Consider the following 17,505-nt stretch of genomic DNA (forward strand, 5'->3'; position numbering starts at 1 on the left):
CCAAAAGTCAAATCAAATCTGACATTGACATTTGATTTGAATACTAGGACACGTTCAATAATCGATGCGTTCCATATTCGTTCAAAAATTTGTTGTTCTTGCACTTAAGACGTGGTGGACCGTTTGTCGAAAGAAAATGAATGTCGAAAAGAAGATGGAAGTAATCAATAAACGGTTGTACTCACGTTATTATTATTATATCGCAACTGATTGAGATATGTTTTGGATTATTTACGGCGGGTAAAGCCTGACGGCGCGTCAGCGCGACGTCGACGTCGACGCAATGTCGACGCAGCGTTTTTTTCCATACAGTTGGCCCAACGCTACGCTCGCGAGTCGCGAGACGCTAGATGTGTGGAGGCACTAACGTAGCACATCTTTATTCACAGACGCATAAGGTATATTTGGCTGTCACGATTTTGATACTAAGATTTAAGGGGATGGGAGATAATTGAGTAAAAACCCATACGAAAAATTAAAAATGTAGTTCATTCATGATGTTATAATTTAATAACTCCAAATATTTTACACAACAGTTACAGAACATAAGATACCTTTGGTATTGCGCCGTAAAGGTGGTAATAATTGCACATAATTAATTTTATCTAACTACCTTATGTACAAAAAATACAATACATTTATATAAAAACTGACTTCGCAAATACTAGGTATAGGTAACATTTTAGTTCACATGAATATCATTGACTGCTATAAAATATTTACGAGTATTTTATATTGGAATAGAATAGAATAGAATAGAATAGAATTCATTTATTTAACGTCACAACATGGTACACACAAAAAGAAGAAGGCATGCAAACAAAACATACAATGGACGCTAAATAGGACCCTCACTCAGCATGGTGCCACGGCAACCCGCAGCGCTGGTTTTCTGTGAGGACCTAGGTTTAGTGGCGGCACGTACGCCAACGACACATAAAAACAATTAAGAAAAAAAAAACAAAAGAATAATTAAAATAAACATACAAAATCAAATTATAAAAAATAAAAAACACAACAGCCGTTACAAAAAAAAAAAATAAGAATTTATAAAATATTTTGACGGTAGGACAACAATACCAACTGTGTTAGTGAACCGCAGTTCAAAATTTAAATTTTTGCCACAGAAAACAAAGTAGGTAGGTACTCGTATAGTGAAAATGTATAAGTGAGTGAGAATGTATAAATGTGTAAGTGAAAGACATGCTACGTGAAAGTTTCCGTTTGAATTTGTAAAAAGTGCGCACGACAGTTTGACTTGAAACCAGTTAACGACTTCAGCGAACGGATTGGTGGAGGCAAGTCATTCCAGATCTTCATACCAGCGTACTGGAAACAACCACGAAAGGCCGCTGAGTGATGACGAGGACAGACAAGTTGCAGGTACCTAGACGTCCTAACCTCTGAGGATCTGGAGTTGTGCGCCCATGTCAGCTTATCATAAAGGTACGAAGGTATCTGATGGTGAACAATGCCGAACATAAGCGACGCTAAATGGATCTTTTGCCGCGTGGACATTTTTAGAATGGAGTTCTTATTTAAATATGGCGTTACATGCGCTCGTGGAGGGATATCAAAACAATAACGCGCACAGGCGTTTTGCACTCTTTGTATTAATCTCTGAGTACGCGACAGAAGGCGTGGCCCATATACTGTATCGCAGTAATCAAACTGTGAAAGAACAAGTGCATCGCATAACCTCACCCTAAGCTCAATACTAAGGAAGTATCTTATTCTATACATTTAGTAGGTATATGGTGTTTTATATGAATGGATTAGGTTTTTTTTAAATATTACAGGCAAAAGAACTTGTAGACATGTCGAATGATGTACAGCTTGGCAAAAAAAGAGTGGATATTAACTTTTTTTTTATCATAGCAACACTTACTGTTCTAATTACAAGGGTGAGTTGCCACACGAAAAACGGTTTACATAGACAGTGGCGCCCCTATTATTTTCTACTCTTTTTGCCAGGCTGTAAGGTTACGCATATCTATTAGTTCACTTATCTGTATAGTAACAAATAATTTAACAAACAAATAAAAACGTGTCAGTATAAATCCCGTCCATTAGGATAAAAAATCATGTCAAACTTATAAAAAACGGAAAAATAAATAAGCATCACATTCAAAATAAAATATCACAGAAATTATTCACAGTGTTACTTTACAACTATTATTCTTATTCTTCTCAGTTCAAAACTTACTGAATGATCGTTATTTGGTAAGAAATGCATTTATACTTAAAAGCACATTAAATGGTAAATTTTACATCCTTCCATTTGGACCCATCTCTGATCCAATTCTTTCGTTACCACGATATAAAAAAGCGAGAAAAATGCTATAAATAAATGTATCTACAGGATTTCTACTTATTATTAAATGCTCATAAAAACCTGCATAGCAGTGAAAGAAAACGGGGTCTACTATAAAAATCGAACATTACATTTGTAACAATAATTATTTATATACTTACAAACAAGTTCTACTTAAATTAAATGGATTATATTAATACTTTCGTTCAAAAATCGCTGGACAGCGGAAATCTGAATACCCATTGGTCAAACGTGCTATAATAATATAAATACAAAGCTTTTGTGCCCAAAACATAGTTTTGCTACTGATTTCTAAAACTCCTTCACATTTTATTACCCCTTTTTACGCACATACACGTGTTAAAATTGTCAACTGAAAAATATGTGACATCTGCCAGCTCTACAGATAAGGTTGAGTCAGATACTTTTGCGACATTCGTTGTAAAACATTTGGCATTGCAGATGACCAGGGAGCGTACTTTTCGTGCCGATGACATCAATTTGACGTCACGCTCCATATAGGGTGATCACAAATTGTTTTATTGTAAATTATTAATCATTAGTCATCAATCATTTTAAGTTATGAATTTCTTTGCATGGTAATGAATGCAAGAAGGATGGTGTGCTTTACGTTAGAGAGAAATTCTCGTAAAATACGAAATACGTATTTATTGTAATGTGTTGTTAATAAATACTATTTAATTAAATTTATGTATAAAAACAAATCAAATAATTTTATTCACGTTTCACATTTCAAGTAGGTATTATTTATGCCACATGTAAATGGACTACTGTATTTGAAGTAATTTGTACACGATTAAAATGATTGACGACTAATGATTAATAATTTACAATAAAACTATTTGGGATCACCCTATACGGAGCGTGACGTCAGATTAATGTCATCGGCATGAAAAGTACGCTCCCTGCAGATGACACTGCCTTAGGCTCTTTTAACGTGAAGTAGTCTTCATCTTCACGTACTTACTTGACAAACATTTCCATTATTTTCATTAAAATGCAGAGTTCATAATAGTAAACTCACAGGACAAATTATTTCGCACATTGACCTCGCATTTCCTATCTCTATCGCACGTGCATAATCATATTGTACTGTTTTCCCGCTCGCACAATCTCGTTGACGACGGACACAGAAAATAATTATGCGCGTGCAATAGAAATAGAAACAGAAAGGTCAATAAACTACATTCTTCATGCTTAGCGCCCTTATAAGATTTTTATTTCACTAGTGACGAAAATGCCTGATTATAATCGCGTTTACGAAAAACTCATGTTTTTATAGGGCATTATAAAGCGTCAAGAAAGCAGAAGGGTGTTATACATATCACAGGTTGCGTCGGCATGTATACTGAGCCCGCTCTAATCCATACACGCCTTGCGAGGAATTAAAAAAAAGTGACCGATTTTTTTTTCTCTGATTGTACTTACACACTCCGTGGCTGTCGAAATGCACTATAGCGTAAATGTTACATAACGAACTGTGATGTTCTTAATCAAAAGATGATAAAAACGCGCGAAGAGCTTATTAATGCAAAGATACGAGGAAATTTCGTCCTCATAGGGTAAATTGCCAGCCAGTAATTCAGATGTGACCAAGAATGTAAATTTTATACAAAAATGAACTCTGTTTATGTCTAAAGAAAAGTCATTTTTAGTATAGGGTGTGGTCCAGTTATTGGCAATTTTTACTAATAAGTGCCAAAATCAAAATCAAACTTGACATCTGATATAGATGGCGCTGTAAACATGGCTTCGTAGACTATTTGGAAGCTTGACAGTTACACAGGTAAATTCGGTCACTCTTTTGAAATACTACAAATAATATTAGGATGACAAATGGTCAATGGGTGCATATCCTAAGATTTACAATCAGGTATAAATAGTACTTAGACTAAGGCCTAATTCAGACGGAGAAGTATCGCTTCTCACTATTTAAGGATGAAATACTGTATGGAATTTTCATAAATTGCGTAATATAAGAGATATTGTGAGGTAATATTCTGTAGACATTGCATATTGGATATATGTTTCTGGAAAACAAATTCAGGTACTTGCCTTATTTTTTACACAAAATGATTGTCTTGGCGGAGGCACTATTTTGCCCTTGGATTGATTATCCCGCCATATCTTTTACATTTATATGATCTATTTTCAATTTTAACACAAAACACTATTAAGGTGAGATCCTTATATGGCAAGACTTCACTATTCGGTCCTTGTACGCTGTATCGTCACACTATATGTGCTTTTGAAATAGACAGATGTTATTTACTTTGATAAACAGATCTTATATCTCAGATCTGTTAGACAAAACTGGCCTGTTACTAGGCGACAGCTGAAGCCCTTTAGAATAATTTAACTTATTCTCACGTTTTAAGCCCGAGACGGGCCACTTCTGAAGAACCTGTAGGTACACTTGTTTTGAGCACGTGTTGGTCAGACCACCAAGCCAAAGCGTGTTAAGTTTTCACGCCGTCTGACCATAGACAAACTGGCCTTAGGTACTCCCGGAGTCCATAATCCCGTCTATAGTCACACTATGGAGCCAACTCATCCTCACGGGTTGAACATCTAAAAATCCCTGGGACAGCTCTATGATCACACAACGAAGTGAACTCGCCCACAAGCATTAAACGCCTAGAAGTTTTCCGGCCAGTTCGCGCGGCGCGGTTGATACCGATATACCACCATCACTTTTTATATAAACGCTGTCTGTTCTTTTAGAGTCCACAATTCTGTATACTAGTTACTCACGCGCACGCGTCGTAAGCTTTACAAAACTCGTCCATCACACCATAGATTTCTTCTATGGTCACACGCCGAAGCGAACTCGCCTTCACGCGTTAAACCCCTGGAAGTCCCCTAGCCAGTTCTCTCGGCGCGCGGCGCGGTCTGAACCGGTGCACGTAACCTCTGTTAATCTTCACAAACGCCTTCACACTATAGAAGCATATCACACCTAGAGTCCACCGCCCGACCAATAGCTTCATAAAACTCGTCTGTCACACCACAGACTTACTTCTATGGTCACACGACGAAGCGAACGCGCCCTCACGCATTGAACCCCTGGAAGTCCCCCGGCCAGTTCTCTCGGCGCGCGGCGCGGTCTGAACCGGTGCACGCGAAGAAGTCATCGTTCTCAAACGGATCCGACTCGCGGGTAAAGATGTTTACGGATTCAGACTTTTTGATGTCCCGGTGGGTTGGCTGCTGCTTCGGCCTGAAAAATTAAAATATACATGTTTCAATACTGTTTTTTTGTAATCTTCAAATACCTGTATAAATTTTATTAATGAAACCAGTACTGTACAAAAGTGAGTGGCGCCCACATTTATATTCCAAACGATTTCAACTCTTGAATGACAATATTCTAATGAAAAAATCAAGAACAATCAACCCTGGAAGGTCGAACGCAGTCCGATATTCAAGCGCGCTTTACTTTAAGCAGGCCCCTCGGCGCTGTAGAATAAAGCGCAGCCCGACATTAAAGCGGGCGGGATTCTGCAGTTGACCTTGTAGTGTCGGATGCCGTGCGACATTCAAGCGCGCGTGTTACATTAACACATTCACTACCAGACAAAAAACGGCAAAAACCGATTGTTTTTATAACCCCCGCTTGTATGGCGAGAATCCGTCAGGCGGTTTCTGCGGCATCTGACCAAAGTCACCAGGCGTTCTTGGTTGAGATAGTGTCAAGCAGAGCACTCGACCCTGTCGGATCGGGCGCAGCCCGACATTAAAGCACGCGAAGCGCGCTCTTACATTCAGCATTTATTTCAGACAAATAAGTCCATAATTTTCTTAGTATATACATTATCAACATTACAAACTTATCGCTATGGGTCAAACATTCAAGCGTGCGAAGCGCGCTATCACATTAAGCAGAGCACCAGATCAATCCTGATCAGCAAGCAGATTCCTGTAGGATCGGGTGCAGCCCGACATTCAAGCGCGCGATGTGCGCTCTTACATTCTGCAGTACACCTGACCTTGTAGACCCAACATTCAAGCCCGCAAGTATCATAACACGGGTGTTTTAATGTTGATGAGTAGAGTATTTATGTGAATGGTGCATAATGAGAGATATTGACAAACTGTGTAGGACTGACACTTATAGCGTACTTGAAGCCATTACTTAGTTTTAGTTTATTATTTTATTGCAGTGCCCTTACAGGGTTGTGTTGAGTCATTACCATTTATAAGATCTTTTGTACACGCAAAGCAATGATTAAAGGAATACTGAACGCTCGGCCTCCGCTCAGCACTGGGTGGGTGGATAAAGGGCTGATGACTGATGATAAGATTGAGCAGTGTACGTTACCTGAGCGGAGGCACGTGCTCGTCCTCCTCGGCGATGGAGGCGGCGCGCGCGCGCGGCGTGGACAGCGTGAAGTCGTCTTCGAACATGGAGCGCGGCGACACCGAGTCCGAATCGAACCGGAATCGAGTCGAGGACTCGTCGTGACGCGCGCTGCCCGTGGAGAGCGGCGATGCGGTGATCTCTTCCGACTCGAAGGCGAATCTGTAAACGGCGACACGGTGAATTTAACAACAAATCGTCTGATTTTAAGAGGCCGTCAATATCAAAAAGTAGAAAATCGTAAAATTGGTAGTTTTCTACGTCCGGTTTTAGTTTCAGTATATACTTATTGATAAGAAAAGCACTTGTTTTAAACAGCGCGTATTCTTATCTACAAAATCAGTAGTTAATATCAAGGAAAAGTTACTCCCTGAATTAATTATGATTTTTTTCCTGACGCTAGTTTAAGAAAACCCGCAAATAGTGCTCACGTCTGAGTGAGCTGAGCTCAATTTTGTATACTTTAGGCTGCTAAAATTGATGCTGTCGCATTACTTATATCCTAAACTAAAAATTCAGTAGTTTACATGTGTGTTATCATGCTACTAAAATACAGTAAATGGAAGTTAAACGACATCAATATGTGTCTAAAAATACTTCGAATCAAATGGCAATTACTTCGAAAACCTTTTAGGCAAACAAAAGGCTTTCTTGATAATTATAAACTTTAAGTATGTGTATGCAAAATAGTGTGTAATACAAATCAGGAAACACTTCCAATTTTAGATACATACTTACTTAAAGTTGTAACTAAAATGCGGTCGGCCCCTGTCGGCATCTTCATAAATTTGAATATGTACGACCGTGTTTTAGTTTTAAAATAATGTTATTTTATAAGCTAGATAACTGGACTACAGAATTATTACCTTTTCATATTTTTCCTTACAAAGAGAACGAAAAAAATCAATGTTGAATATAAACTTTCGTAAATTTTCCATACAAACGTCAAAACTGCGAACAGATTCTATTGAGTCAGACGCCCGATCGGACTCGTTCGGAGCGGACGTGTCGCCAAATTTGCTCCAATGACATTTGTTTTTGACACTGGAAATCATATACGGATACAAAAAGATTGCCAGTGCTATGAATGTATTCAAAAGTAATAAGGTAAATAAATATCGTCACGTCTAAAAGAGTCTCAGTTTAAAATCGTTTTTTTTTGTGTTGTTTACTACTTATTATTGTTGAGAAATAAAAAAATATATGTAACTTTAATACAATGATAAGAAATGTAGGTATTTTTTGTCTTCTAAACTTAATTAAAATGAAAGAGTTTTAAAATTAATTTTAACTCGTTGGACTTTATTTTCATTATACTGGTCACATTATTTAGTGTGTCAGTGTGTGTAACATTCTCTTTCGCGAAGAGACATTCAGTGTGGCGTATGAAAAAACTAACAGAACTAATCATTATAATTATATTCTATAAACGATTATTTACGTAAATGGCGAAATTATTAATTGTAATAATATATTATCTTATCACAAAATTGTTCTGTATGACTTACCTTCTTACGTTCAATATAATTTTTAAATGGTGCTTGCACACGGGGAACGTAACCTTTAGATTCAGACAACTTTAACTAAATTTTGAAAATTATTATTTTAATGAAGAATTCTATATATGGCAACAATTTTACATGTAAACTGACTGTCAACCTCTGTTCATACATAACCTCAACCTTTGTCTCAGTGCATTTATAACGGATGTTATAATGGCTAAACCGATCAGGAACAGTGAATTATTTTAATTCATTCGGAAAAGTGTTTAACCATTTATAATTAGAATAAACGAAGCACTGTTTTTTACACCAGAGTTGTTTTGATTTTATATGGTGTTTGCACAAATTTATTTTGAAAAATAATCGGAGTCAATTCGTGTGAGATGGTAACACTAAATTGACACTGTCCGCAATCTAAACACGCGGCAGCGTGTCAAGCCAAGTTCAAGTAACCGAACTGGCACACAACATCGTGTGTGCTATTTGGAGCCTGTATGGGCGTCCTCACAACAAAAACTATTTTACATAAACGTCTTAAATTTGGCTCTTATATTGATATTTGTGACATACATATTATGTGCCTGTCGTGTTTGTTTCACCGGATGGTCTGATCGGAAGATTAGACCATTTCGTTGGATCTCCTTCTTGTTTATGTCTTATTATTTGTAACGTTTATTTTGTGTGTGTGTTAACGAATAAATTAATTATATTCTATTCCATTGTAAAAGTTATAAGAAATGATATTTTATGTCATCAATTGTCATAAAACATTTTGAGGACTGCCATTGAACTTGGCAACCGTTTAGATCTCACTGCTTTTGTCGTTGACGCCAACAACCAAGGCATATATAATATTGAACTTGGCTCATATTTCCCTTTTTTGGTTTTGATGGGATTTTAACGTTACAACTGATCTTCAGTGAAACTATAGACCTGTCTTAAGTTCCTCTCACTTAGGTTACTGACCTCTTCCAGTAAATTGCGGTAGTGTGCGAAAAGTATGTTGGTGAGTGTGACGTGCGTTAGTGTGTGTAAATGGGGTAATTTGACAGATACTGAATTTTTACCCATCGTGACGGGCTCTTAAGACTTGGACAATAATATACAATAAGTATGACGACTACATAAAAAAATGGCATTTCGTTTAGTCCGTCAGTTAGATCGTCCAAAAATACTGAACACATATTTTTCGCTTTTTCTAATTAATGAAAAAATACAAAGATATAGAGCATCAAAGTTCCGGAGTGGGGACTTGTGACGTCACTTCTGAGCAAAAATTGTACATTGGCGTGACGTCACGTGAAACTTCAACGCACTGTACCGTCGTCATTTTACGTTTACGAGAAAAAAGAAAAAATACGTGTCTAAAATTCTTTGATAATCTAACTGACGGACTAATTACTTTTTTTTTAGTGGTCTCGCCTATTTATACGAAAGCAATTTGAATTTTGTGTAACCTCACACAAAATCAAAAGTTAAAATACGCATAGTACGAGCCGGGTTCGAACCCGCGACCTCTGGATCGAAAGTCACACACTCTTACCGCTAGGCCACCATTTGAAATTATGCAAGCATTATCAGTGCTAAATGTATGTACATCCTCCAAGTTAGTATAAGTATTTTTTATAAGGCGCTTTCTTTCTTGCAGGCGGTACATGCTTCTGTAAAATCATTGTCACACGGACTCTCGCCGTTATTCGATTTATAGTCACGCCGCTGAATTGGGGTTTAACAACTTGAAGGGCGGCGGCGTTACATAATGGGCCTTTTCAGAATTTGGTACCCCCCAATTAGCGTAAGTTTTAACACAAATTAACTCACTGTCAGTTTTGTGACAATAATTAAGCATTAAATTTCTATAAAAATTTTGTTTTTGTGTTAATTACATAAACTCTAAGCGATAATCTACATTCATAATGTGAAAAAAGTACATTTTTAGACAGATTTTATGCTTAATTTGTCGTCACAAAAACTGACAGCGAGTTAATTTTTGTTAACAACTTCCTCTAATTGGGGGGTCCCAAATTCTGAAAATGCCTACATCATACTACAACTCACCTCGTTCCTTCCAGATTGGCATAGGGCGCCTTCTTCCTAGCAGGCGGCGGCTCTGTAAAGTCATTGTCGAACGGACTCGTTCGCTCCCTTGGCGAGAAGTCATTCGAGAAGCGATAATCTCGCCGCTGCCTTGGATCTTCTCGCCTTGAGCGTCGGCGGGGTTCGCGAGGGTCACGCGGGTCCCGGGGGTCGCGGGGGTCACGCGGGTCCCGGGGTCACGCGGGTCGCGGGGGTCACGCGGGTCGCGGGGGTCGCGGGTGTCACGGTCGGAGTCGCGGCGAGAGGAGCTGTTGTTGGAGCGACGCGACGGCCAGCCGAGCGTCGATCCGTACCTGCTGATTTACACATGATAATAAATAAATAAATAATAAAAAATAAATACTGGGGACACCTTACACAGAGCAACTTAGCCCCAAACTAAAGTCGCTGTCAATAGAAATTGCAAACAATGTAAACAAACTGAATGGTTGAAATATCCATATTTCAACACTCTTTTATTGTTTTAATGGTCTAGGATCATGGTGTGATATGAATTGACTGAATAACACATTTTAAAGCCAGTATTTGATTAGTCAGAATGGAAATTAAAGGCATTTTGAATACTACGTTTGTTTACATTGTTTGCAAATTCTATTGACAGCGACTTTAAGCAAAGCTTGTATTATGGGTGCTAAGCGACGATATACAAACTTAAATAGATAAATACATAGAAAACATCCACGACTCAGAAACAAATATCTGTGCTCATCACACAAATAAATGCCCGTACCGGGATTCGAACCCAGGACCGCGGCTCAGCAGGCAGGGTCACTACTGACTGAGCCAGACCGGTCGTCAAAAATAGTATATGAGAGTAGTAATATGAGAGGAATTCCTTGCAGGCGTCTATATTTCCCAGCTCATAGAACCCAGCGAACTTCAAATCGAGGGTGAACAGGCACCGTCTAGGCGAGCTCGCTCCATCGTAGACCACGTCATTGCATTGGCTAGTCTGTAGCTACTAGTAAGCCCATTTATAATTAAAAAAACGAGTTGATAAACTCGAATGTGACGCTTCCATGAATCCAGTGATCCGAAGAAAAAGAAATGGCAATACCGGATTTGCGCACTCGTAAAATCTAGGCAAAGCAAAAATCCGACTCAATCGACAAAGGGAGGGAAATAAGAGCGAGACGAAAACAATTATACTGCAATGCAACAGATGTAGTGCGAAAAAGGTTTCGTAAAGTCGTTTTTTTATATATATTTTTAAAAACTTTTAGTGGGTAAGTTATCTAACTGAAAAGGCTTACCTTCGTTCGCTAAGTTCGTCCGACTGCCTGGAGTCATTCCGCCGCCGCGATTCGCGCCACCCCAATGACCCGTAATTTCGTTCTGAAAAACAAACTAATTAGACCATCGAACACCGCACATTCAGAGAAGTCAGATTATAAATAATTGAAATAAGTATAACTATACTCCTATTTTTAATTAGCTGGAATTATTGTAAACAAAAGTGTGGCCGGTGCTATGAAAAATTTGCACCATTCGAGGAATTAAAATTGCCGATATTTTACAGGTTTAATAAAAATCTTCACATATTTCACTACACAAATAATGATAATGACTCTTTTTAAACGAAAATAAATTGAAACACTAAACGTTTTGGTATATTTATTGAAATTAAAACGCCGTTTTTGTCGGGTAGTTTGTATATTGCACTGGTATTACTGTGGAAATGTACCTGGGCGACCAAGTAGCGGGCCGCTAAACAATATTTTTTAGCAATTTTTGAGACTAGGTGGCAGTGATTTTTAATTACGAATTAAAACCGTCTTCTTCAAATGCGATGGTGGTTATAAATTAAATTATTGGTTTTGTGAGTATCTGATATGACTGGACATCGTCTATTTTGGACCGATTTCTATATTGACTTGCATGGGATCATAACATAATATAACAGTCATTGTGTTCGATCGCTTCACGATTTTTAAGTATGTAATAGAGTGATCGTTAATAACTGGTTAAAAGGAATTTGATTTTCTCTCGGCCCTTACTTTGAGAACCCCTGACTTGAGCTGCACGTGTTACTTTGACAGTGACAGCAGTTTGTTTACGTTTATTCCGTTCAATTCGTAATGGGACTATAGTATAAGCGGTACAGTGGGCCTAGAAAGTGGTCTACCAGTTTTGACAAGTTTCTGTGAGCTCTAACGATCGCTATGGTTAACTTTACACATGGCATGACGTAAATATCAAATACAGACAGAGCAATTGTCACTGACATAATATTATTGCAAGCGGAAATCGCCCTTGTTGTTTCATGACGTTCAAACGAACTTCAACCGTAGGGTGGTAAACCACATTTTTGGTCGATTGTACCGAATCATCCGTCCGTCTAGGGTTTTCCATCTAAGTGCGTTTTCACATTATCCGATACGATATCGGATGTCGGAAGGATTTCAATGGAAAAGATCCAAGATGGCGCCTTCAATGTATGGGATATCGGTCCTACATCCGATATAGGATCGGATAATGTGAAAACGCACTAACTCTTACATTCACCAGTGCAATGAGGAGGAACACTCAAAGGTTATGACAGATGGCGCCACCCTATTAGTCCATTGCACAGATAAATAATTTCATACGTGAGAGCGAGAAGATGATATGTATTTTCTCTCTTTCACATACGAATGACAGTGACATGCCTAGGCATAGGCACTTGCACAGGCGCCGCCTGGCGGGATAAAATGTCAGTGTGCCTTCTCATTGACGGCCCAGTCACGACATTGGTCTAAGCGCGGCAGCGGTGAGCGGCAGACATACGTGCGAATGAAAAGTCCCATCGCTGTGTCTCGCTCCAATGTATGGCCGCCGCTCACCGCTGTCGCGCTTAGACCAATGTCGTGGCTGGGCCGTAACTCTGTATGGTCGGGCGAAGCCTAACATTCAAGCGCGACTGACATACAGGCGCCTGCGTACGCTTATAAGTTAGGTCTCTAAGTAATATAGTATTGAATTAGATAGTTGTGTAAACTTACCGCTACTTCGCCACCGCGGATCCGAACCCCAACCTCTAGGAGACGATCTGCCAGACCCACAACCGTCGCTGTAACTGAACAAACAATTTATTACAATACAGTCAAATATGTACATAAGAAATTCGTGTCGAACCTGAATTAGCTAATAATCGTTTGTCTTTATCTGTCACGTTACATACATAATTATACATCCCCAAAGAAAAAAAAAGTAGATTAAGTTTTTTTCTTTAGTTGTGACAACAAAGCCTTTTCAACTCTAAAGTTATTTTAGTTATCTTTTATTTGTATCAGTTTGTATTTTTTTTCTTCATCATGTTTATTTTTTTTAGATTTACTTTGACACTTAGAGACTCTATACATCTCTTATTAATCATAGTAGCTTTGTACTTTAGTTGAATCAATAACTCCGTATAGACAGATAAAGTCTAAGAAAAAAACGTACCTCAGTACCATACAGAAAAAGGTACGGTGGCATAGATGGCATTACACCTTTGGGGTACGCTCAGCTAGATGGCGCTAATATTAACATTTGACATTTTAAAACATATCAAGCTAAGAATATGGGCCAAATTGTCAAAACTTAGGTTCAAAAGTTTTAAGCCTGTGTCAAGAGATGGCAGTCTATGCACTGTGATAACGCATTTTACTTCGACAATAACTCTCTAAAATACTCGATCCTCTTTGGCTGAATTCATATTATCTATTGTACTTGTTGACATGTAAAAGTGCCCCTTTGGCCTACTTGCTGAATAAATGTTTTTGATTTTTTTTTCTTTGTTATTAAAAATAGTTCGATTTAGTGTGAAGTCACATCTATCAACATCAAGGGGCATATTATGTATGAGAAGCTCTTTACTATGAAACCGCCTACGCATCGGAAAGCTGAAGCATACGTAGGCATGATCATACTAACAAGCGATTTCTAAGACACACATTGCGGCTCGATGCTGACAGATGTGACCACACCCCTACAGCAAAGCCAAACACCAAACCAACAAAGCAATTGAACTTTTCTATGAAAAACTCCATTTATCCAGAGATCGAAAGTCGCAGCTGTTTAACATCTTTCGGTATTTTCTAAGAAACCCTCAGCAAGATAATAGGGATGACGACTACATAAAAAAATGGCATTCTGTTTAGTCCGTCAGTTCGTCCAATAATACTGAACACATATTTTTCGCTTTTTCTAATTAATGAAAAAATACAATAGAGCATCAAAGTTCCAGAGTGGGGGCTTGTGACGTCACTTCTAAATAAAAATTGTACCTAGGCGTGACGTCACGCGAAACTACAACGCACTGTACCGTCGTCATTTTTCGTTTACGAGAAAAAAGAAAAAATACGAGTCTAAATTATTTGATAATCTAACTGACGGACAACTAATTAGTTTTTTTAGTCGTCTCGCCTATTACAAGTAGTAATCCAAATGAAAGTAATAAAAACACAATATTATTTACTCTTCCTCCTCGTCGTAAGAATGCCGCGGCTTCCTATGTCTGTCCCTTTCTTTATCCCTGTAATCCTTCGGCCGCTCTCTGCTATATGTTCTGTCTCGCTCTCTCTCCCTGCTGTATGTTCTGTCTCGGTCCCAGGTGTCGTTTTCCCTATCTGTAAGAAATAAAACACATTAATAGATACACTAAAACAAAGAGTCATATTGCAATAAAATTTTCGTAGATAGTTTTCATAGCTCAAGTAGATGGCGCTATTCGCTGGCATATGTTTTAAACGTAACGCGCTGCGTTATAACTTTCGTAGGCAACTAGGCATGGTGTCCAATGTTGATAGCCTCTAACTAGAATCTAGTGTTTTATCACCATCGATGGAAGCCAGAACTTGTCAAAAAAGTTAAAAAAAATAAAGTTTGAACTGAATCATTGAATTACTAGGTCATGTCTCTGCAATCTGAGCTACCACCCACAAACCTGAACTAAACTGAACAATATGGGTCTTTAGGGAGCCCTTGCGACATCTATCGTAAGAGCGTTAAACTTCTCAGTCCATGCTTAACCATAGGCCTTTCAACACAAAATCGCATAACGAGAGTTTACTGGTGTAACTGAGCAAACTGATTTTTGAAATTCGAACTATGTGTAATTTCCACAATGTTGTTATTTCAAGGACAAATGATCTCGATTTATCGGGTTTCACCAGTAAACCCTCGATAATTTAATTTTTAAAATCCAGGCAGGCAATTATGGTCGCGCGATAAATGATAAAACATCTGGCCGTCCCTATCGCACTTATTAATAGTGCGATAGGGACGGCCAGATATTTTATCGTCTATCGCGCGACCATGCTACCCGTGCAGCTCTTCTCTTACCTCTACTCCTCCGGTGTCTATCTCTATGGTCTCTATGGTCACGCTCTTTGCTGACGTCACGCCGGTCGCGGCCGCTGCCCGAGTCCCTGCGAGACTCCCGTCCCTCTCTGCTGAGATCTCTGTCTCTGTCTCGGCTGTCTCGTTTGTCTCGGATTTTGTCCTTTTCTCGCCCGCTGCCGGAGTCTAGGCATTCTCTTGAGCCTTGCGATGAGTTGTGTCTGAAAGATGAAGTATATTGTTTTATTGAAATACGATAAAATAGGACGATTATTGAGTGGTGCGAGGGTATACACCCTGAGTTGTCTGAGCAATGTCGGGAATAGGCTACTTGCCTCCTAGTCAAATCAGCTTCTTTTTAAGAACTGTCAAAACGACTTTGAACGACTTGCTAATATGGAATTAATATGAAATCGAATTGAGTGACGTCACGGTCAACTGATTTACTTTAAAATTTCTATCTGATATATAAATAACTTCTGTTGCTGTTTTTCTTCTAATTATCTGATGCTTTATTTCGTGCATGGTATAAAATATTTTATTTTAAGTACAGTGAAGTTGCCTATTCGTCAGGCAATAGATATAAGAGAAACATTTGTGGTAATGTGAAATGTGATACACGATGGATAACGTACTTTAAAAAAATAATCAACCGGAGAAATCGGACGAAACAGACTGAAACGTCGGCTTGAACTGAAGTCGTCATTGGAATGATTGTTCACTTTCTCATAGTCTTAATACACAAAAAAAATACTTAATAATGATTATTAATATTCTTAGTATTCTTTCTTAATATTATAAATATAGGGTAGATCTTGCGTGACAAAGTAAGTCTGAGGCAGAATCCAATCTATTAGGTGACATACCTAGATTCTCGGTCACGGTGCGGTGGTCGTTGCAAGCGGCTCGGTGGGGGCTCTTCATCCCACGGCGATACGTCACGTGATGACGATGATGTTTGCGCTGTAACAGATTTTATTATACAATGAGCTGTTGTGACAGTAACCAACGGGACTACCCACAGATGTCACATAATACCATATATCAAGCAAACGTATCAATATTCCTATTTTGAATTAGCCGGAATTATTGTAAACAAAGGTGTGGCCGGTGCTATAAAAAAATTGCACCATTCGAGGTATTAAAATTGCCGATATTTTACAAGTTTATTAAAAATCTTTACATATTCCATTACACAAAATTTAATTTAATTATTGGTTTTGTAAGTATCTGATATGACACAAGTTCGACAATTTTGGACTCATTTTTATTTTGACTTGCGTGGGATCATAACATAATATAACAGTCATCGCGCGTGTTCGATCGATTCACGATTTTAAGTGTGTACTTAATAACTGGTTAAAAGTTATTTGTTTTCCTGTCGGCCCTTACTTAGAGAACCCCTGACTGACTTGAGCTGCACGTGTTACTTTGACAGTGACAGCAGTTTGTTTACGTTTATTCCGTTCAATTCGTAATGTTATAGACTTAGCGTGTCAAATGAACGCAGTAAGATTCACTGAGTTGTCCGTCTTTATTCGCAGCTTGCAGCTTTGGGCGTCAATTTTTGTAAGTTGAAGTCAACAAAAACATAAAACATGCCTCGTTACGTGATATTAAATTACCACAACGCAAAAATTATGAACACTCAAGGCCTGAGACATATTTAAAATCACAGGCAAGTAACAACTTCAGTACAAAATCTGACACGCTCGACCCTACACACACAAATACAAATAGATGAAATTGTTTCTTCTATGTAAATCTAGTACTGTGGGATTACCGCTTACAATCTATAGTGAACGAAATTTCAGTCAGTGTCAAAAAGAGGTTGACTGAAAACGTACGTTTTCACGAAAACACGATGGGAAAACATTGTGGTCTATAAAATATCTGACGTGCGGGGCAAT

At 38.4% G+C, this 17,505-nt stretch overlaps 1 protein-coding gene across 9 annotated transcripts in view; it reads right to left on the minus strand.

The window, feature by feature from the left end:
• Positions 1-5,380: 5,380 nt before the first annotated feature.
• The window catches only part of LOC125234369 (protein disabled), a 47,582-nt gene continuing 35,457 nt past the window's right edge, over positions 5,381-17,505 (minus strand). For 8 of the 9 annotated variants that reach the window (XM_048140566.1, XM_048140561.1, XM_048140567.1 and 5 more), the window contains 8 exons: positions 16,462-16,558; positions 15,599-15,816; positions 14,733-14,883; positions 13,276-13,349; positions 11,548-11,629; positions 10,256-10,590; positions 6,657-6,857; positions 5,381-5,555 (listed from right to left, as the gene is read on the minus strand). In XM_048140566.1, the coding sequence (XP_047996523.1) occupies positions 5,506-5,555; positions 6,657-6,857; positions 10,256-10,590; positions 11,548-11,629; positions 13,276-13,349; positions 14,733-14,883; positions 15,599-15,816; positions 16,462-16,558 (1,208 nt within the window). In that variant the 3' untranslated portion in view covers positions 5,381-5,505. The remainder of the gene's footprint in view (positions 5,556-6,656; positions 6,858-10,255; positions 10,591-11,547; positions 11,630-13,275; positions 13,350-14,732; positions 14,884-15,598; positions 15,817-16,461; positions 16,559-17,505) is intronic. The other variant, XM_048140562.1, reaches the window with a different exon arrangement.

The sequence above is a fragment of the Leguminivora glycinivorella genome, chromosome 16, assembly GCF_023078275.1.
Source record: "Leguminivora glycinivorella isolate SPB_JAAS2020 chromosome 16, LegGlyc_1.1, whole genome shotgun sequence".
In the NCBI taxonomy this organism is placed as follows: Eukaryota; Metazoa; Arthropoda; class Insecta; order Lepidoptera; family Tortricidae; genus Leguminivora; species Leguminivora glycinivorella.